Source organism: Rhinoraja longicauda, chromosome 9 (assembly GCF_053455715.1).
Source record: "Rhinoraja longicauda isolate Sanriku21f chromosome 9, sRhiLon1.1, whole genome shotgun sequence".
Lineage (NCBI taxonomy): Eukaryota > Metazoa > Chordata > Chondrichthyes > Rajiformes > Arhynchobatidae > Rhinoraja > Rhinoraja longicauda.
The window spans coordinates 41041959-41063531 of record NC_135961.1 but is presented as its reverse complement, the minus strand read 5'-3'; the positions used below and the strand labels follow the sequence as shown (position 1 = coordinate 41063531).

The following is a 21573-nucleotide window of genomic DNA, read 5'->3' as shown; positions in this document are numbered from 1 at the left end:
AGTAACTCAGCTGGTCAGGCAGCATCTCAGGAGAGAAGGAATGGGTGACGTTTCGGGTCGAGACCCTTCTTCAGACTGATGTCAGGGGGCGGGACAAAGGAAGGATATAGGTGGAGACAGGAAGATAGTGAGATTTGGGAAGGGGGAGGGGAAGAGGGACAGAGGAACTATCTAAAGTTGGAGAAGTCAATGTTCATACCGCTGGGCTGTAAGCTGCCCAAACGAAATATGAGGTGCTGTTCCTCCAATTTCCGGTGGGCCTCACTATGGCACTGGAGGAGGCCCATGACAGAACGTTCAGACTGGGAGGGGGAGTTGAAGTGCTCAGCCACGGGGAGATCAGGTTGGTTAAGGCGGACTGAGCGAAGGTGTTGAGCGAAATGATCGCCGAGCCTGCGTTTGGTTTCACCGATGTAAATAAGTTGACATCTAGAGCAGCAGATGCAATAGATGAGGTTGGAGGAGGTGCAGGTGAACCTCTGTCTCACCTGGAAAGATTGTTTGGGTCCTTGGATGGTGTTGAGGGGGGAGGTAAAGGAACAGGTGTTGCATCTCCTGCGGTTGCAGGGGAAAGGGGATGGGGTGGTTTGGGTAGGAAGGGACGAGTGGACCAGGGAGTTACGGAGGGAGCGATCTCTGCGGAATGCAGAAAGGGGAGGGGATGGGAAGATGTGGCCAGTGGTGGGGTCCCGTTGTAGGTGATGGAAATGTTGGCGGATGATTTGTTGGATACGCTGGCTGGTGGGGTGGAAGGTGAGAACGAGGGGGATTCTGTCCTTGTTACGAATGGGGGGAGGGGGAGCAAGAGCGGAGCTGCGGGATGTAGAAGAGACCCTAGTGAGAGCCTCATCTATAATGGGAGAGGGGAAGCTCCGTTTCCTGAAGAATGAGGACATCTCTGATGCCCTAGTGTGAAACACCTCATCCCGGGCGCAGATGCGGCGTAGACGGAGGAATTGGGAGTAGGGGATAGAGTTTTTGCAGGGGACCGGGTGGGAAGAAGTGTAGTCCAGATAGCTGTGCGAGTCAGTGGGTTTATAGTAAATGTCAGTCACTAGTCTGTCTCCTGTGATGGAGATGGTGAGATCCAGAAATGGGAGGGAGATGTCGGAGATAGTCCAGTATATTTAAGGGCAGGATGGAAATTGGAAGTGAAGTGTATGAAGTCAGAGTTCTGCATGGGTACAAGAGGTAGCACCAATGTAGTCGTCAATGTAGCGGAGGTAGAGTTCGGGGATGGAGCCAGTTTACGTCCGGAACAGGGATTGTTCGACGTACCCGACCAAGAGGCAGGCGTAGCTAGGGCCCATGCGAGTGCCCATAGCTACGCCTCTGGTTTGGAGGAAGTGGGAGGAGTCAAAGGAGATGTTGTTACGGGTAAGAACCAGCTCTGCGAGGCGGAGGAGAGTGTTGGTAGATGGGGATTGGCTGGTTCTACGGTCGAGGAAGAAACGGAGGGCTTTGAGACCAACCTTGTGGGGGATGGAAGTGTAGAGTGACTGGACATCCATGGTAAAGATGAGGGAGTGGGGGCCTGGAAACTGGAAGTTATCGAGGAGATGGAGAGGGTGTGAGGTGTCTTGAACGTAGGTGGGGAGGGATTTGACCAGGGGGGATAGGATGGAGTCGAGGTAGGTGGAAATAAGTTCGGTGGGACATGAGCAGGCAGAGACAATGGGTCTGCCGGGACAGTTTTGTTTATGGATTTTAGGTAGGAGGTAAAATCGGGCCGTGCGGGGCTGGGGAACTATAAGTTTGGAGGCATTGGGGGGTAGATCGCCGGAAATGGTGCTGATGATTAAGGTCTGGTGTTTGTCATATGCGTCTAGTGCAGCTTTGGTTCAATATCTGCAGTATGGAGAACTGAGTGATCAGTGTTAAAGAGTTCACCCCTCTCCTCACAATAAACCCTTTGGTTACAGGTTTCAACCTTCCTTGGAGCACGCATTTCTGAAGTCCTCGTCAGTATTTCTTAGATCCCAAGTCATGTGAAGTCATATATATATATATACATATATACACACACACAAAGAACTGAACCTGCTGGTGTAGCTCTAGGGTGGGTGTTTGGGTCGGGACCGTTCTTCAGAAAGGTGCAAAGACAAAAACAATGAACCTAAGTCGATGTAGTTTGCTTATTTGGAGGTTGTAAGGAAGAAGCTGCTCCTGAACCCCTTCTTCCTGATGGCAGGAATGAAATGGGTGGTGTGGGTCTTTGATGATGCTGCTGCCTTATTGAGACAGCGCCACCTGTAGATCCATTTGATGGTGAGGAGGTCAGTACTGAAATACTGCCTTTTTGATTGTGGAGACCTCCAGTGGCTCTGAGGCTTCACTACAGTTCTGGTCGCCCAACTACAGGATATGTCATTAAGTTGGAAAGGTGCAGATCAGCAGGATGTTCCCTGGGCTTGAGTTACAAGCCCAGGATGGGATTGGACTGCTTGGATGGGCTGAGACTGCTTTCTTTGGAGTGTAGGAGGCTGAGAGGTGACCTTATTGAGATGTACAATATCATGTCGGTCCCCCTCCGTAACTGGAGGGGGACCGACATTCTGGAAGCCAGGTTTGCTAGTGCTACACGGGTGGGTTTAAACAAAATAGCGGGGAGGAGGGGTTGACAAATTGGGAGTATAAGGATGGAGTTAAAGGGAAGAGAGTAGAGGAAAAGTTACGAAAGACACCCGAATGAATGAAGAACGGAAAGTTCAAGAAGGGATAAGAGAGTGAGGTCAGGTGAAAGAGGAACAGGTGTGAGAGGGGAGGTGAATACCAAATTAAAAGTGTTATATAAGAATGCGTGAAGTATAAGAAATAAAGTGGATGAGCTTGAAGCTCAGTTAGAGATTGGTAAGTATGATGTTGAGGGAATTACAGAGACATGGCTGCAAGAGGATCAGAGCTGGGAACTGAATATGCAGGGGTATACGTCCTATCAAAAAGAGACAGGTGGGCAGAGGGAGTGGGGTGGCTCTGTTGGTAAGGATTGAAATTCAGTCCCTTGCGAGGGGTGACATAGTCAGAAGATGTAGAGTCACTGTGGATAGAGTTAAGGAATTGTAATGGTAAAAAGACACTAATAAGAGTTATCTACAGACCCCCAAACAGTAGCTCGGATATAGGGTGTAAGTTGCAGCAGGAGTTAATACTGGCATGTAACAAAGGTAATGCAACTGTGGTTATGGGTAATTTCAATATGCAGGTAGACAGGGAAAATCAGGTTGGTTCTGGACCCCAAGAAAGGGAGTTTGTAGAGTGCCTCCGAGATGGATTTTTAGAGCAACTTGTACTGGAGCCTACCAGAGAGAAGGCAAATCTGGATTTAGTGTTGTCCAATGAACCAGATTTAATAAGGGAACTCAAGGTAAAGGAACCGCTTGAAGGTAGTGACCATAATATGATAGTTTTAATCTGCAATTTGAGAGGGAGAAGGTTAAACCAGGAATGTCAGTGTTGCAGTTGAACAAAGGGGACTATGAAGGCATGATAGAGGAGCTGGCCACGGTTGAATGGAAAAGGATCCTTGCAGGAATGACGGTTGAAGAGCAATGGCAGGAATTTCTTGGCATAATCCAGAAGATGCAGGATCATTTCATTCCAAAGAGGAAGAAAGATTCTAAGGGGAGTAAGAGGCAACTGTGGCTGACAAGGGAAGTTAGAGAGGGAATAAAACTAAAAGAAAAGATGTATAACATAGCAAAGAGTAGCGGGCAGCGAGATGATTGGACAACTTTCAAAGGACAACAGATGGTAGCAAAAAGGGCAATACGGGCTGAAAAGATGAGGTACAAAGCGAAGCTGGCCAAGAATATAAAGGACAGTGAAAGCTTCTTTAGGTATGTTAAGAGAAAAAGATTAGTAAAGACAAATGTGGGTCCCTTGAAGACAGAAACAGGTGAAATTATTATGGTCAACAAGGAAATGGCGGAAGAGTTGAACAGGTACTTCGGATCTGTCTTCACTAAGGAAGACACAAACAATCTGCCCGATGTACTAGAGGAGAGAGGATCTAGGGAGACAGAGGAACTGAAAGAAATTTGCATTAGGCGAGAAATAGTATTGGGTAGACTGATGGGACTGAAGGCTGATAAATCCCCAGGGCCTGATAGTCTGCATCCCAGGGTACTCAAGGAGGTGGCTCTAGAAATCGTGGACGCATTGGTGATCATTTTCCAATGTTCTATAGATTCAGGATCATTTCCTGTGAATTGGGACAAGTTATCTCACTTTTAAAGAAAGGAGCGAGAGAGAGAAAACAGGGAATTATAGACCAGTTAGCCTGACATCGGTGGTGGGGAAGATGCTGGAGTCAATTATTAAAGAGGTAATAACGGTGCATTTGGATAGCAGTAAAAGGATTGGTCCAAGTCTAAGGGCGGCACGGTAGCGCAGCGGTAGAGTTGCTGCTTTACAGCGAATGCAGCGCCGGAGATTCAGGTTCGATCCTGACTACGGGTGCTGCACTGCAAGGAGTTTGTACGTTCTCCCCGTGACCTGCGTGGGTTTTCTCCGAGATCTTCGGTTTCCTCCCACACTCCAAAGACGTACAGGTATGTAGGTTAATTGGCTGGGTAAATGTAAAATGTAAAAATTGTCCCTAGTGGGTGTAGGATAGTGTTAATGTACGGGGATCACTGGGCGGCACGGACTTGGAGGGCCGAAAAGGCCTGTTTCCGGCTGTATATCATGGAGTCAGCATGGATTTATGAAGGGGAAATCCTGCTTGACTAATCTTCTGGAATTTTTTGAGGATGTGACAAGTAAAATGATGAAGGAAAGCCAGTGGATGTAGTGTATATAGACTTTCAGAAAGCCTTTGATAAGGTCCTACGTGGGAGGTTTGTGAGCAAAATTGGAGCACATGGTATTGGGGGTAGGGTATTGACATGGATAGAGAATTGGTTGGCAGACAGGAGGCAAAGAGCAGGAACAAACGGGTCCTTTTCAGAATGGCAGGCAGTGGCGAGTGGATTTTTTTGAGGATGTAACAAGTAAAATGGACAATGGAGAACCAGTGGACGAAGTGTACCTGGACTTTCAGAAGGCCTTTGATAAGGTTCCACACAGGAGATTAGTGGGTAAAATTAGAGTACATGGTATTGGGGGTAGGGTATTGACATGGATAGAAAATTGGTTGGCAGAGAGGAAACAAAGAGTAGGGAGTAACTGGTCCCTTTCAGAAAGGCAGGCAGTGACTAGTGAGGTACTGTAAGGCTCGGTGCTGGGGCTGCAGCTATTAACAATATACATTAATGATTTAGATGAAGGAATTAAAAGTACATTAGCAAATTTGCAGATGACACAAAGCTCGGTGGAAGTGTAAACTGTGAAGACGATGCTATGAGGATGCAGGGTGATTTGGACAAGTTGGGTGAGTGGGCAGATGCAATATAATGCGAGTTTATCCACTTTGGTGGCAAGAACGGGAAGGCAGATTATTTTCTGAAAGATGTCAGGTTAGGAAAAGGGGAAGTACAACGAGACTTGAGTGTCCTTGTACATCAGTCACTAAAAGTAAGCATGCAGGTACAATAAGCAATGAAGAAATCTAAAGGCCTTCATAACGAGAGGAAGTTGAGTAGAGGAGCAAAGAGGTCCTTCTGGAGTTGTACAGGCCCCTGGTGAGACCACACCTGGAGTATTTTGTGCAGTTTTGGGTCTCCTAATTTAAGGAGGGACATTTTTGCTATTGTGGAGTGCAGCGTAGGATCACGAGGGGAAGAGGAAGGAAGGGCTGACAGGTCTGTTTAACTATGGCTCTATTTTCCTCCACAACTGTTGGCTGACCCACTCAGCTCCTCCGCAACAGTTCGCCTTTCAACATCCACAAACACTCCCATATCAATGCACAGTTTCTTTCTATTCTTTGTTTAATGACAAGCCCCACAGACGCAGGGCATCAAAAAATTAGTGAAAACTCTGAGTGTTCCTCTCCACGGAAATCTTTAGTAAAAGGCGAAAGATTTATACGATCTGAAGAGAAACCAGAGTGTACTAAACAACACCGTCTGCGCCGCCACCCTCACCCTGCGCCTATCCCCCTACGGTGACGGTGAGCGGACACATGCATAATCAAAACCACGCCAGCAGCGAGAACACCACCCAACAACATTGTAACGTTACTTATACCTCTCAGAATAGAAGAAACACGGAGAAAAGTAGTTACAAAATTTTCCTTCTGTGCAAAGCATTCTGGTATGCAAATAGAGAGGCGGAGCCTCTTAGGAAACTGCCGCCAGCTGCAAGAAACAGATGTTGAAACGTATATAGTATAAGAAAATAACTGCAGATGCTGGTACAAATCGATTTATTCACAAAATGCTGGAGTAACTCAGCAGGTCAGGCAGCATCTCAGGAGAGAAGGAATGGGTGACGTTTCGGGTCGAGACCCTTCTTCAGCCTGATCTGCAGATGTTGAAACTTCAATCAGATGTTGAAACTTCCCGGGAAGCTTCAGGACTGTGTCCCAGCAGAGGCTGAAGTTGCAGAAGATCCCTTTCCAGTAAGTTGGTCAACAAAAACAGGATTTAGACGCGATGAATGCAAAAAAACTGCAGATCAGTAATAAAAATGTAAAATGCTGGAAACACCCCGAGCAAAAGCAGCCAGAACACAAGAGAGCTGGAGGAACTCAGCGGGTCAGGCAGCTTCTGTGGCGGGAATGGACAGACGATATTTCGAGTCCGGACCCTTCTTCAGACTGATGGAGTAAGGGGGAGAAAGCTAGAAAAGATAGGCGGGGATGGGACATATTGTGAGGTGGGTGCAGGTGAAGGGGAGTAGTCATAGTCAATAGGGGTTTATTTGTCACATGTGCAACTACACAGTGAAATGTATTTTGCACACATGTGAGCGCCGATATTATTGGCACCGTTATTCAGAGTCCAGTCGTCCCAGGCGCTCGGGGTTACTGGAACATTTCCCGCAAGCCGAATGTCCCTCTCCTCTCCTAGACCGGCCATCTTTGTCCCCCAAGAGCGCCTCCTGTCGCCTACCTGAAGGTGCTGCAGGCATTCTGGAACAATTACCCCCGGTTCACCCTCCTGCCGATGCTTGCCCCTCGTGTCCGACCTCCAGCTCCCGACCTCCCGGTTACGTCACCCGCCGAGCCTCCAGCCGAGGTCCCGACGACCGCGATCCTTCGGGCAGGTTCCTGGACCCGCCCCTCCCGCGGCGCTCCCTCACCGCCCCTCCCACCACCGCGGCGCTCCCTCACCGCCCCTCCCACCACCGCGGCCCTCCCTCACCGCCCCTCCCACCACCGCAGCGCTCCCTCACCGCCCCTCCCACCGCGCGGCGCTCCCTCACCGCCCCTCCCACCACCGCGGCGCTCCCTCACCGCCCCTCCCACCGCGCGGCGCTCCCTCACCGCCCCTCCCACCGCGCGGCGCTCCCTCAGTAGGCCCTCTGAGGGGGCGCTATAAACTGTTTATGTCTGTATTGTTAGGTTTGTGTGCTATTGTATGTTCTTTTTTAGTACCTGCACTGATGTACAGCACTTTGGTCAACGTGGGTTGTTTAAATGTGGATACAAATAAAATTGACTTGACTGGACAGTACCAAAGATACTAGAGGAGCAAATGAGGTGAGAAGGAACTCAGTTTAAAACTGAGGTGAGAAGGAACTTTTTCACCCAGAGTTGTGAATTTGTGGAATTCTCTGCCACAGAGGGCAGTGGAGGCCAAGTTACTGGATGGATTTAAGAGAGTTAGATAGAGCGGGGCTTGGGTCGGCCCGCTGCGGACCTTTCACCGTCCGGCGCGGCCTGGAACGTGGCAACTTCAACAGCCTGACCGCGGGAGAAGACGGTAGGGGGAAGAGAAAAGATATTCTGGCCTTCCATCACAGTGAGGTGACTGGAGGAGACTCACTGTGATGGATGTTTCTTTTTGTTTGGTGTTGGTTTATGATTGTGTGCGTTATTGCTTATTTTTATTGCTCTTATTGTTGGACTGTGGGTAATCTTTCATTTCACTGCACATTTATGTGTATGTGACAAATAAAATTGACTATAGTGGAATCAGGGGATATGGGAAGAAGGCAGGCACGGGTTATTGATTGTGGACGATCAGCCATGATCACAATGAATGGCGGTGCTGGCTTGAAGGGCCGAATGGCCTCCTCCTGCACCTATTTTCTATGTTTCTATGAGTAACTCAATGGATCAGACAGCATCGGAGAAAAGGAATAAGTGACATTTCGGGTCAGGGGAAAGTCAAATGAGATATAGACGGTGATGTCGAGAAATATAAAACAAATGAAGGAAAGGCTCCTCCTGCACCTCTTTTCTGTTTCTAACCACTCTGTCGCCTATACTAAAGTGTAGTACGCAAAGGAGCGTAACTGCCGCCATTTTAGTAAGCAAACCCCACCGTTCACTATGTCAATAGAATAGACAATAGGTGCAGGAGGAGGCCATTCGGCCCTTCGAGCCAGCACCGCCATTCAATGTGATCATGGCTGATCATTCTCAATCAGTACCCCTTCCTGCCTTCTCCCCATACCCCCTGACTCCGCTAACCTTAAGAGCTCTATTTAGCTCTCTCTTGAATGCATTCAGAAAATTGGCCTCCACTGCCTTCTGAGGCAGAGAATTCCACAGATTCACAACTCTCTGACTGAAAAAGTTTTTCCTCATCTCGGTTCTAAATGGCCGACCCCTTTTTCTTAAACTGTGGCCCCTTGTTCTGGACACCCCCAACATTGGGAACATGTTTCCTGCCTCTAACGTGTCCAACCCCTTAATAATCTTATACGTTTCGATAAGATCTCCTCTCATCCTTCTAAATTCCAGTATATACAAGCCTGGTCGCTCCAGTCTTTCGACATATGACAGTCCCACCATTCCGGGAATTAACCTAGTAAACCTAAGCTGCACACCCTCAATAGCAAGAATATCCTTCCTCAAATTTGGAGACCAAAACTGCACACAGTACTCCAGGGCCCTGTACAACTGCAGAAGGACCTCTTTGCTCCTATACTCAACTCCTCTTGTTATGAAGGCCAACATTCCATTGGATTTCTTCACTGCCTGCTGTACCTGCATGCCTCCTTTCAGTGACTGATGCACTAGGACACCCAGATCTCGTTGTACATCCCCTTTTCCTAACTTGACACCATTCAGATAATACTCTGCCTTCCTATTCTTACCACCAAAGTGGATAACCTCACACTTATCCACATTAAACTGCATCTGCCATGCATCCGCCCACTCACACAACCTGTCCAACTCACTCTGCAACCTCATAGTATCTTCCTCACAGTTCACACTACCACCCAGCTTTGTATCATCTGCAAATTTGCTAATGGTACTTTTAATCCCTTCATCCAAGTCATTAATGTATATTGTAAATAGCTGCGGTCCCAGCACCGAGCCTTGCGGTACCCCACTAGTTACTGCCTGCCATTATGAAAGGGACCCATTTATCCCCACTCTTTGCTTTCTCTGTCAACCAATTTTCTATCCATGTCAGTACCCTACCTCCAATACCATGTGCTCTAATTTTGCCCACTAATCTCCTATGTGGAACCTTGTCAAAGGCTTTCTGAAAGTCAAGGTACACCACATCCACCGGCTCTCCCGTCAATTTTCCTAGTTACATCCTCAAAGAATTCCAGAAGATTAGTCAAGCATGATTCCCCTTCGTAAATCCATGCTGACGCGGAACGATCCAGTTACTACTATCCAAATGCTCTGCAATTTCGACTTTTATAATTGACTCCAGCATCTTCCCCACCACTGATGTCAGACTAACTGGTCTATAATTTCCCGTTTTCTCTCTCCCTCCTTTCTTAAAAAGTGGTACAAAATTAGCTACTCTCCAAATCACAGGAACTGATCCTGAATCTATAGAACATTGGAAAATAATCACCAATGCGTCCACAATTTCTAGCGCCACCTCCTTAAGTACTCTGGGATGCAGACCATCAGGCCCTGGGGATTTATCAGCCTTCAGTCCCATCAGTCTACCCAACACCATTTCCTGCCTAATGTGGATTTCCTTCAGTTCCTTCGTCACCCTAGGATCTCTGGCCACTAGAACATCTGGGAGATTGCTTGTATCTTCCTTAGTGAAGACAGATCCAAAGTACCGGTTCAACTCGCCTGCCATTTCCTTGTTCCCCATAATAAATTCCCCCGCTTCTGTCTTCAAGGGACCCACATTTGCCTTGACTATTTTTTTCCTCTTTACATACCTAAAAAAGCTTTTACTATCCTCCTTTATATTATTGGCTAGTTTACCCTCGTACCTCATCTTTTCTCCCCGTATTGCCTTCTTAGTCATCTTCTGTTGCTCTTTAAAAGAGTCCCAATCCTCTGGCTTCCCACTCTTCTTTGCTTTGTTGTACTTCTCTTTTATTTTTATGCTGTCCTTGACTTCCCTTGTCAACCACGGGTGCCTCTTACTCCCCTTGGAATCTTTCCTCCTCTTTGGGATAAATTGATCCTGCAACTGCTGCATTATTCCCAGGAATACCCGCCATTGCTGTTCCACCGTCTTCCCTGCTAGGGCCTCCTTCCAGTCAATTCTGGCCAGCTCCTGCCTCTGTAATCCCCTTTGCTATACTGTAATACTGACATTTCTGATTTTCCCTTCTCCCTCAATTTGTAGGGTAAAACTTATCATATTGTGATCGCTGCATCCTAATGGCTTTTACCTCGAGTCCCCTTATCAGATCAGGTTCATTACACAACACTAAATCCAGAATTGCCTTCTCCCTAGTAGGCTCCAGTACAAGCTGTTCTAAGAATCAATCTTGGAGACCATCCATCCATCTGATGTGGCGGCGCCTAACGGCAGCGGCTGACTAGCAGTCTGTCCGTCTTTTTTTTGTTGAGTGTCGGTGTTGGGATGATTTTTATATATTTTTTTTGGTTGTGTATGTGTGGGAGGGGGTGGTGGTGTGTGGGGGGTGGGGAACTTTTCTCTTCCTCATGGCGCGGGGTGCGGCTCGGCTGCGGGGCCTAACATCCCCCGGTGCAGCTCGGCCGCTGGACTTTACATCCCGGTGCGGCTGGCCGCTGGACTTACTTCGCCCGGTGCAGCTCGGCTGCGGGGCTTAACACCGCCCGGTGCAACTCGGCTGCGGGACTTAACACCGTCCGGTGCAACTCGGCTGCGGGGCTTAACACCGTCCGGTGCAACTCGGCTGCGGGGCTTAACACCGTCCGGTGCAACTCGGCTGCGGGATTTAACACCGTCCGGTGCAACTCGGCTGCGGGATTTAACACCGTCCGGTGCGGCTCGGCTGCGGGACTTTTCACCGCTGGTGCGGCTCGGCTGCGGGACTTAGCTGCGCAAGGCTTGGTCGCGGGCCTTTCATCGCCCGGTTCGGCCGCGAGACGTTTCAGCGCCCGGTGCGGGGACTGTGCGGGTCGGTCGGGGACGAGCTGTCTGTCCGTGGGCGTGGGGAAGAGAGGGGAAGTTTTGTTGCCTCCATCACAGTGAGGGGGTGTTTGGAGTCACTGTGATGGACGTTTGTGTTGGGGTTATGTGTCTTGTGTTCTTTTTTTTTTCTATGACTGCTATGTAGTTTCGTTCGGTACTTCGGTACCGAACGACAAATAAAGCTCTGTTATACTCCACAAACTCTTTCCTGGGGTCCATTACCAACCTGATTTTCCCAGTCTACCTGCATGTTGAAATCTCCCATAACCACCGTAGCATTACATTTGCGACATGCCAATTTTAGCTCCTGATTCAACTTCGAGGCTACTGTTTGGGGGCCTGTAGATAACTCCCATTAGGGTCTTTTTACCCTTACAATTCCTCATTTCTATCCATACTGATTCTACATCTCTTGATTCTATGTCACCCCTTGCAAGGGAGTGAATATCATTCCTCACCAACAGAGCGACCCCACCCCCTCTGCCCACCTGTCTGTCTTTTCTATATATGTCTCGTAGTGTAATCAAGTGTTTTGGGGGAACAGTATGATACCATAACATTGCAAAATATATCTCATCCATCAATTCACAGATTTTTGTTATTAAATGTTTTTGCTAGTTTCTCCCTACTAAAATTGCGCCATGACATACTAGTTTTTGGTGTCGAATGGTCTACCTTGCTCTGCTCAATTATCTTTGCTCAGTACCGCAGTGATTGACATCATGACGCTTTGCCCAGCCCCACCTCCTCTCCTGGGACGTCACCATGGCGACGGCGAGGCCCGGCACGTTGGCCGCCTACAGCGAGGTCTTGGAGTGGCACCGGGCGGGAGGTGCGGAGGGATAGCCGACTGCTGCTGCCCGTGACCTCCGGTGCCCCCAACCTATCCGGGGCAGCCAGGGGCCAAGAGCCTGCTGAAGTTGGAGACAGCCAAAGCCCAGCTGGGCTTACCGGCGGGGCCTGGAGCTGGAGGCTGCGGGCACTGGGCCAGATACAGGAGCAATGGACCAAGATGATGTCCAACCTGATTCTAGGCAGCCTGGGTCACTGTCCTCTAGAGGCAGATGACTCCAGCTAATGTAATTCGGCCCAGTCCCAGACCTCGCAACCCTTCAGAATTTGGCGGAACGTTTCTGCTTTCTTGTTTCATCTATCCATTCCGATTTTACCTCATATTTTTCCGCAAAACATATGCCTCGTCTCTAGCCCCCCCACCGCTCACCTGGCCTTGCCTCGCCGCTCGCCCGACCTCACTGCCTAGAGTGAGGCCCATTGATGTTGAGAGGGGATGGGGTGGGTGAATTGGGGGGGGGGGGGGGGGGGGGGGGTGTAGAGGAAGGGAGGGGGGAGGTGGGGGTGAGAGGAGTGGAGGGGATGATGGGCTGTTGTGATTTGCTGTTGAAGACCACTGGAGCAAGTATGTCTTCAATGAAATTAGGTATGTGCAGATTTAAATGAGACTCTTTCTTCATAACTTAGTCATACATTTTATGACCATTGTTCTTTTATTCAAGACCAAGAGAATTGGGATGTGTAAGGAAAAAGCAAAATAGAAAAAACAAAACAATTTTTTCTTTGTGTTGTAAAAAGTATTTCTGTTCAATAACTTTTCTATAAACAGCAGAATATACTCATGATAGGCCTGACATTGTACATAGTCCCAGAACTACACACTGTTGGAAATAATAGTCGTTTTTCACACATGAATGTAGCGCATTTGGCATGCATACTTTTTTTTGGCTGAAAAGTTGCACTATGCGCCCTATTACGAATTTTGATGTAAAATTCTGAATTTTGTACATCAAAATTATGAATTTGTAAAATCAAATGGTGGGAGATCTGCAGTTGTAGAGCCCACTGACATCTCCTGCTGCGTCTACACAATCTCCAAGTATCCAAGCACCTGTTGGACCCAGGCCCCCAGCAGAACCAGGAAATCATGCTGGAACCTTGAGATTCTCCTCCTGCACCATGACACTGAGCAGCCAGGAGTTGGAGAGGGTGCAGGAGCAGATCAAGGCTATTTCCTTGGCCTCCACCTAAGAGCAGCAGAACCTCAAGAATTCCCTGAAGAAGCTATCTCAGCTGGAGCAGCGAGCCCCAGAGACAAGGGGTATTAATTAGCGAAGGCACAGAGGCAGTAGGCCAGTGAGAGGATGAGCTGAGTGAACCTTCAACACTTCAGAGAAAACAATTCAAGTCTGTTCATTCTCTCCCTGTAACTATCAGTCTGGTATGAGACAATATTAATTTGGTAAACCTCTTGTGCATCCTCTCCAAAACCTTCACATCATTCCTGTAAGGAGGCAACTAGTACTGCATACAGCCTGACCAACGTTTTATAAAGCAGCATCATTACTTCCTGACTCTTACACCATGTCATGATCTCTGAAGGCAAGCATACCATATGCCCCCTTCATCACTCCATTTACTTGTTTTGCCACTGTAAAGGAACTATGGACTTGGACCCTAAAGATCCCTCTGTACGGTACTGCTAAGAATCTTGTCGTTAACTGCATACCTTCCCATTACATTTAACTTCCCAAAGTGCAACACCTCACACTTACTCAGATTAAATTTCATCTGCCAGTTTCTGTAGCTGATCTATATCCTGATCTACGCTTTGACAGCCTTCCTCCACAATCTGCAATGCCAGCAACTTGTGTCATCTGGAAACTTACTAACCGACTCACCTACATTTACTATGCTGGAGTAACTCAGCAAGTCAGGCAGCATCTCAGGCGAGAAGGAATGGGTGACCTTTCAGGTCGAGACCCTTCTTCAGACTGATGTCAGGGGACGGGGTGGGACAAAGATAGGATGTAGGAGACAGGATGACAGTGGGAGAACTGGGAAGGGGAAAGAGAGGGACAGAGGAACTATCTGAAGTTAGAATTTACTATGCTTAAGGAGGCAGCCCCAGAAATAGTGGATGCATTAGTGATCATTTTTCAAAACTCTTTGGATTCTGGAGTAGTTCCTGAGGATTGGAGGGTAGCTAATGTAACCCCACTTTTCAAAAAGGGAGGGAGAGAAAACAGGGAATTACAGACCCGTTAGTCTAACATCAGTAGTGGGGAAAATGCTAGAGTCAGTTATTAAAGATGGGATAGCAGCACATTTGGAAAGTGGTGAAATCATTGGACAAAGTCAGTATGGATTTATGAAAGGTAAATCATGTCTGACAAATCTTATAGAATTTTTCGAGGATGTAACTAGTAGAGTGGATAAGGGAGAACCAGTGGATGTGTTATATCTGGACTTCCAGAAGGCTTTCGACAAGGTCCCACATAAGAGATTAGCATGCAAACTTAAAGCACACGGTATTGTGGGTTCAGTATTGATGTGGATAGAGAACTGGCTGGCAGACAGGAAGCAAAGAGTAGGAATAAACGGGTCCTTTTCAAAATGGCATGCAGTGACTAGTGGGGTACCGCATGGCTCAGTGCTGGGACCCCAGCTATTTACAATATATATTAATGATTTGGACGAGGGAATTGAATGCAACATCTCCAAGTTTGCGGATGACACGAAGCTGGGGGGCAGTGTTAGCTGTGAGGAGGATGCTAGGAGGCTGCAAGGTGACTTGGATAGGTTAGGTGAGTGGGCAAACGCATGGCAGATGCAGTATAATGTGGATAAATGTGAGGTTATCCACTTTGGTGGCAAGAACAGGAAAGCAGACTATTATCTGAATGGTGGCCGATTAGGAAAAAGGGAGATGCAACGAGACCTGGGTGTCGTGGTACACCAGTCATTGAAAGTAGGCATGCAGGTGCAGCAGGCAGTGAAGATTGTTGACGATGTTGGGGAAGTCCAGAACAAGGGGTCACAGTTTAAGGATAAGGGGAAGTCTTTTAGGACCGAGATGAGGAATTTTTTTTCACACAGAGTGGTGAATCTGTGGAATTCTCTGCCACAGAAGGTAGTTGAGGCCAGTTCATTGGCTATATTTAAGAGGGAGTTAGATGTGGCCCTTGTGGCTAAAGGGATCAGGGGGTATGGAGAGAAGAGAGGTACGGGATACTGAGTTGGATGATCAGCCATGATCATATTGAATGGCGGTGCAGGCTCGAAGGGCCAAATGGCCTACTCCTGCACCTATTTTCTATGTTTCTAGTTTATGTACATCACAAATAACCTAGCCCAGAGCCCTGTGGAACTCCACTGGCCCAGAGCCCTGTGGAACTCCACTGGCCCAGACCTCCATTCAGAAAACCCTTCCATCACTGCCCTCTGCCTTCAATGGCTAAGCCCGTTTCATATCCCAGGTGGGAAGAAACTGGTATAAACCAAAGATAAACACAAAATGCTGGAGTAACTCAGTGGGTTAGACAGGTGAACTTCTCTAAAATAGGCATACCTTGATGAGATTTCACAGTAGAGCAAACAGAATGTACAGGGAGGAACTGTAGCTGCTGGTTAAAAAAAATGTGCATCTGCTTCAGCCGCCCATGAGGTACTTTACCATTTGCCTTACTAAAATCCATGTAGACAATATCCATTGTCCTCTCATCACCAGTCACCTCAAAAAAGCTCTTTCTTAGACATTTGCTGACTTAATTCTCTTCCGAATGAGAGGCTTGGGCAATGTGTTGGGAAATGCTTTTTTTCAGTGCCATACATACTTTACAGAACATGCTAAAACAGTACAAATCATGCCTATCAATGACCATCAGAATGCCTTGTGGAGCTTTGTCTGATTGATCATGGTCTACGTTGGGTCAAACTAATTTCAGCTGTTTTTGAAATGCACATCCAACTAAACCATAAAGTAGGAACTGCAAAGTCAATTGTTTTTAATTATGTTTCATCAAGAGCAAAATAAAGTTTTATTAATGCTAAACTAAATTTCTTTATTCCATCTGAACCACAATATACAATACTGAAACACTTGAATGCTTTTATGCAACACAATCAGTAAATTGTGAAAATTGTTTAATGTTTAACTAAACAATTTATATTACCCATTACTGATTATATACAGACACAATCACTCAGGAAAAAGAAAACGTGTTCCTTTACAATTAAATGAGGCCAATATGACCTAGATACATTTTACAGATTAAGTCTTAAATTTAAAAATGCTTTTGACATTTAAATCACCTTTACAATACATCTTGCAGGTTTCATTCATTTCACCAAAAAAAAACAGAAGCTGGAAACGTCAGAGTACTTTAATTATGTGTTGAAAAATAAATTACAGGATATATAACTTTAAAATGCAACATAAGAAAACCGAATTTCACAACTAACATTACCAATGCTTTGCAATAAGGGGTGGGATTGCAATGCTCAAGGCAGGTAATTATTATCACAAACATATCAAAACCTCAAATTTAATGCATTCTGATGCTTACATCACTCACAAATACAGTCCTTTACATTAACTGCACGGAGCCTACCACTGTACCAGATTTTGCCATTAACTACAAAAACTTTGATACAAAATTTGGTATTTATATATTTATATTTAATATACATGCCCCATCTCTATTATTTGATAGAAACTTATAAATAACGCAGTGTGCAGGCAAATGCTAACTGACAACCATGAGTAAGAGTTCTTTGTGGACGGAGTTATCGCCATCAGAAAGAGAAAATTAAAGCACATTGGATGGATTTATGGCAGTAATGAAGTGAAGTCTCCCAGTAATTTAAATGTCACTGATTCACAAGATCCTCAGGATTTGTTCAGGAGCAAGGCGGCAAGGCAAGCCTCACTCACTCTCATCCAACAGCAGGTTTGTCCACAACATAACTCGATAATCTGGCTAGTTTGGATTTGCAGTGTAATACTGGTAATTCAGGCAAAGCATTAACAAAGAGAGAAAATGCAGACTGGTTTCAAGCTTTACTATTCATCACTATTTATCTGTACTGATCACTACGGTGCACATCTGTCTCTCGCACAAACCCACCAATGGTGACCGGAAAAAGAGATTCAACTCGTTCGTGTTCATGACAAAAAGTAACATTCAAAATTAACTTAAACTCATCCCTGAACTTTCTTGTTTAGTAATGTAATTCACTCTACCCATTATAAAAATCTTCTGTCAGTTTCTTCTTTCTTCAGATCTTTGTGGCAGCATTAGGTGAAGTTGGAACTTTCACTTCAAAATCTATGCAGACTAATTATAAATTGACTCACCAAGTTCATAACGTACAGGCAACACTCGACAGCATGAAGCAAGTTGGATTGTCAGTTTGTCTTTAATTTGGCATGCTGGGAGGCCTGCTCGGTCAACCCTGCTTTGATGGAGTTTGCTACAGTTTGCTTTATGTTCTCCTCCATCAAATTGTCACTCAGTGGCTTCAACATCTGTAAGATGGGAATGTTAAAAGAAAAGGGGAGACTTAAAAACAAGTAACAGACAGCAGCAATACCATGACCATCAAAACTTCCCCTAATAAGGAGCTTTGACAATAAAAGGACAACAGGAAAAATGGAATGGAAACCAAGTTCAACCCTGACTGGTAAAGGGAAAAATATACTAAATCATGGCTTGTGCAATTGTGGCATATATAATACAATGGACAATAAGATTTTATATATATATATATATATATATATATATATATAAAAACAATTTAAAAAATGTCAATGGTCTTCATTAAGATGCATTTACCACAACTCTTTCAAGTCAGCATCTTGTAAGTCACTTCAAAAGAAATAAGCAGCGCTGCACCCTAGGTTGAGTTAGCCATATACAATTTATAGCTTGCCGCACAGTCAAACCCTGATCAGTTCAGCACTGTACAGGCCACCGTCCACACTTCCATCCCCATCCCAAGCAATGAGAAAGCACAAGATCTAGTTTTTCTTCTTGTTGTTGTTTGATGATAGCCTCAGTGTAGATGTAACAGAACGATGGATCACTTTATTTCGAGCTGAAGTGAACAGCTTGCTTAATACCTAGAACAAGGAGTTGTTAGTTAGTGAGCACCAAAGCACTTGATTTCTCAAAAAAAGAATCGATGGGGACAATTACAACATTGAACAAGTTTTCCAGAAAACAAGGTTTTCACCTTCTTTGGACTCCTCTGGATTGCAAGTAGAAAAGAGAGGAAAAAGGCAGTTAGTGTACAGTGACAGTATAGACAAGATTAAAAAGTCCAGGAATCAAAGCTTAATTTGAAGATCCCAGAACTGTCCGCAGAGCCCAAATCAGCCAGGGGAAGAATCCGTTCTATTTATCCCAGAACAGAAACATTAAATGAGCTGCTCAAATCAAGTTTAAATTTTTTTTTACAACCCCCTCCCTAAACTGAACAGCAATAGTCTATGTATTTTTACTTTATTGAACATTCCTTTGCTTATTTGTTTTACGTGATGAGTTTGCAGACCTGTTGTGCTGCTGCAACAAAGAATTTCATTGTTCCGTTTCAGTACACGTGGCCATTAAACGCTCTGGACCCGGTTTTGCCTTTCAATTAGATCAAAGCGGACCCGATTACCCACCTGAATTCTCATCTTTACCACAAAGTCCCTTAATGCTACTAAGTCCCTTAATGCTACTAATAACAAATTTGAAATTATCAGTTGTTCTAATGCCTAGTACTGTTTGCAGAGTTCCAAATTTATTTCATGCTGCAATGAACATAGAACAGTACAGAACAGGAACAGGCCCTTCGGCGCACAATGTGTGTGTTGAACATGCTAACAATCTAATTTCATCTGCCTGCACATAATCCATATCCCTCCATTTCCTGCATATCCGTGCCTATCCAAAAGCCTCAAATGCCATGATCATGTCTGCCTCCTCCACCAACCACCCCTGGCAGCACATCCCAGGCATCCACCAGCCTGTTTAAAAAAAATGTCCTGCACATCTCCTTTAAGCTTTGCCTCATTGGAATTTAGAATCCATGCATATTTAAACTTACAAGAGGCTCAGAATGAAGAGAAAGAGAGTATTCATGATGAGATGGGTATCAAGATGGAGGACAAAGAATGGTGCTAACCAGGAGAGGGTGCTGGAGCCTTGTTAATGGCAGCTAATCTTTCTGGTGGAGAAATAAATATCTGCTGGAACTGAAATACAGAACACAGCAGTTGCATGAAATCTAAAATTAAGGAAAATACTGAGAAACCCCAGCAGGTGAGGCAGCATCTGTAGAGAGAAAATCCACATCAGAACTGGCCTGGGCAAAAAAACTGCAGACCATGGAATTCATATAAAATGCTGGAAACACTCAGCACTCAGAGACAATCAAAAGCTTAATATGCCAGGCTTAGATAAGGAACTGCAGATACTGAATCTTCAGTAAAACAAAGTGCTAGAGGAATTCAGCGTGTCATGCAGCATCTATGGAAAGAATATATAGATAACATTTCAGGTTGGGACCCTGAAACGCCCCCATCTATTCCTTTCAGATATCGCCAGACCTGCTGAGTTACACCAGCACTTTGTTTTAATTACAGGCTAGGCTGGTGAACCCACAAGAACATTGACCCCAGTGCCAATCTTGTGCAGACACCTTGCACACTAATCCCTGTGAACCTGCTGAGCAGCACCAGCATTGTGACCACAATTAACCACCTGATACAGGCTGGAAAGGCTCACTTTCTGAAGCGTGGGTGGCAGCATTGAGCCTGTGGCCGATGTCTGCAGAGAAGGTGAGATGCTCCTCCAAAGGGTTGGACCTTGTCTGTACAATGCAACTGAGTGGGGGTGGGATGAACGACTCCATACTCAGGATCAGCCCTGCAGACTAAATTAAGGCATTCTGCAAAGCAGTCATCCCAGCTCTGTAAAATAACAAAAGCAGAAATAGGCAAAGCAGCACTTTGGGTCTGGTCCACCATTCAGTAAGAGCAGGCTGATCCAATCAAACTGGGCCTTCCTGTTCTCATTCTATATCCTTTGGTTCTTTTGAAGTTCAAGCATCTGTCCATCTCTGCCTTAAATGTGCTCAAATAACTCCACCCTCATCGCTCTCTGGGCCGGAGAACCCCAATGAAGAAATCCTCTGTCATCTCAGTTTAAATAGGTGACTTTATTCTGAAGCTAATTCAATATACCACCTCCCAATCCAATTGGAAACATCTTTGCAAGTTCAACCCTTTCAATTCCCCCGAGAATGCTGCCTCTCGTTCTACTCAATTTCAATGAGTGCAGACCCAACCTGCACAATTTCCTTTCAAACATCAACTCTTTTCATCCCAGGAATCAACAACAAATCTTCTTTGACCATCTCCAATGTAAGCAAAACCGTATGCAATATTCAGGAGAATGGACAGACAACATTTTGACTGGGACCCTTCGACAGACTGAAGAGTCTGTCAATTCCCTCCACAGGTGCTGCCTAACCTGCTGATCTCCTCCAGCGCTTTGGTTAGTTGAAGATTCCAGCATCTAGTTTCTTGTGCTTGCAATAAGTAAGTTTGGTATTCCGACTGAGGATGCGCAGGTCATAGGTCGCAGGGGCAAAGCATTATCGCCAGCTGATCTGCTGCATGTAAACAAATCTTCGTTTCATCCGTTTTTTCCAGTTTTTCTTCGTAGAGGTAAGAAAATACTGCTTTCGAAATTGTTAATTAGGTTTATATATAGTTAATTTGTTCCAAACTATGATGATTTTGTAGGTTTTATTACTTTATGCTTCAGTGGGTGAGCAAGATAGTGACTGAATAACAAGCATTTTTTATTGTTCTTTGTTTTGGAGGGGGTGTGGAGAATGAAATGAAATGTATGATTTCTATAACTATCAAGAGACTTCTGAATGACTCACGGTTCATCTCTGAGCCCAGAATATTTGTCGTGGTTAAAGTTTGATGCAAGTTAAGGACAGCGTCTTCTATTTCAACCTGTTTCAGTGCTGCACCGAACGTGTTCTCTTACCCGATCGCAGACATGCTCGCTGCTTTTTGTCTGAAATATTGAAATTAACGAAAATGTTGCCGTTAATTCACACTCCAGAATTAAGTTGGGGAGCGGGGCGATCCCGTGATGCGGATATGTTTTCATTTTCTGCCGGAGGGGCAAGGAAATCCGACGAAGTGTTTGGACCCACAAACTCAGTGTCATCAGTCTGAGCCGTCGCTCCTTTAACACACAATGCCTTGCCCCCGCGACCTATGACCTGCGCATGCACAGTCGGAATACCGAACTCGCTTACACTCTACACAATACAGGCAAGACCATATCTGAAGTTGCATCAGATTTTTCCCCCACACTAT

The 21573-nt window shown here is 45.8% G+C and overlaps 1 protein-coding gene and 1 non-coding gene across 9 annotated transcripts in view; both read right to left on the bottom strand.

Moving 5' to 3' along the window:
• Positions 1-5879: 5879 nt before the first annotated feature.
• LOC144597091 (U5 spliceosomal RNA) lies at positions 5880-5993 on the bottom strand. Its single transcript, XR_013547690.1, has one exon. It is a non-coding gene; the product is annotated as a U5 spliceosomal RNA (small nuclear RNA).
• Positions 5994-16079: 10086 nt separating this feature from the next.
• The window catches only part of atl2 (atlastin GTPase 2), a 40116-nt gene continuing 34622 nt past the window's right edge, over positions 16080-21573 (bottom strand). For 4 of the 8 annotated variants that reach the window (XM_078405289.1, XM_078405293.1, XM_078405297.1 and 1 more), the window contains exons 13-14: positions 18420-18434; positions 16080-17712 (exon numbers count right to left, since the gene is read on the bottom strand). In XM_078405289.1, the coding sequence (XP_078261415.1) occupies positions 17593-17712; positions 18420-18434 (135 nt within the window). In that variant the 3' untranslated portion in view covers positions 16080-17592. Of the gene's footprint in view, positions 18307-18419; positions 21266-21573 lie in introns of all 8 variants that reach the window. The other 4 variants (XR_013547643.1, XM_078405291.1, XM_078405292.1 and 1 more) reach the window with 4 other exon arrangements.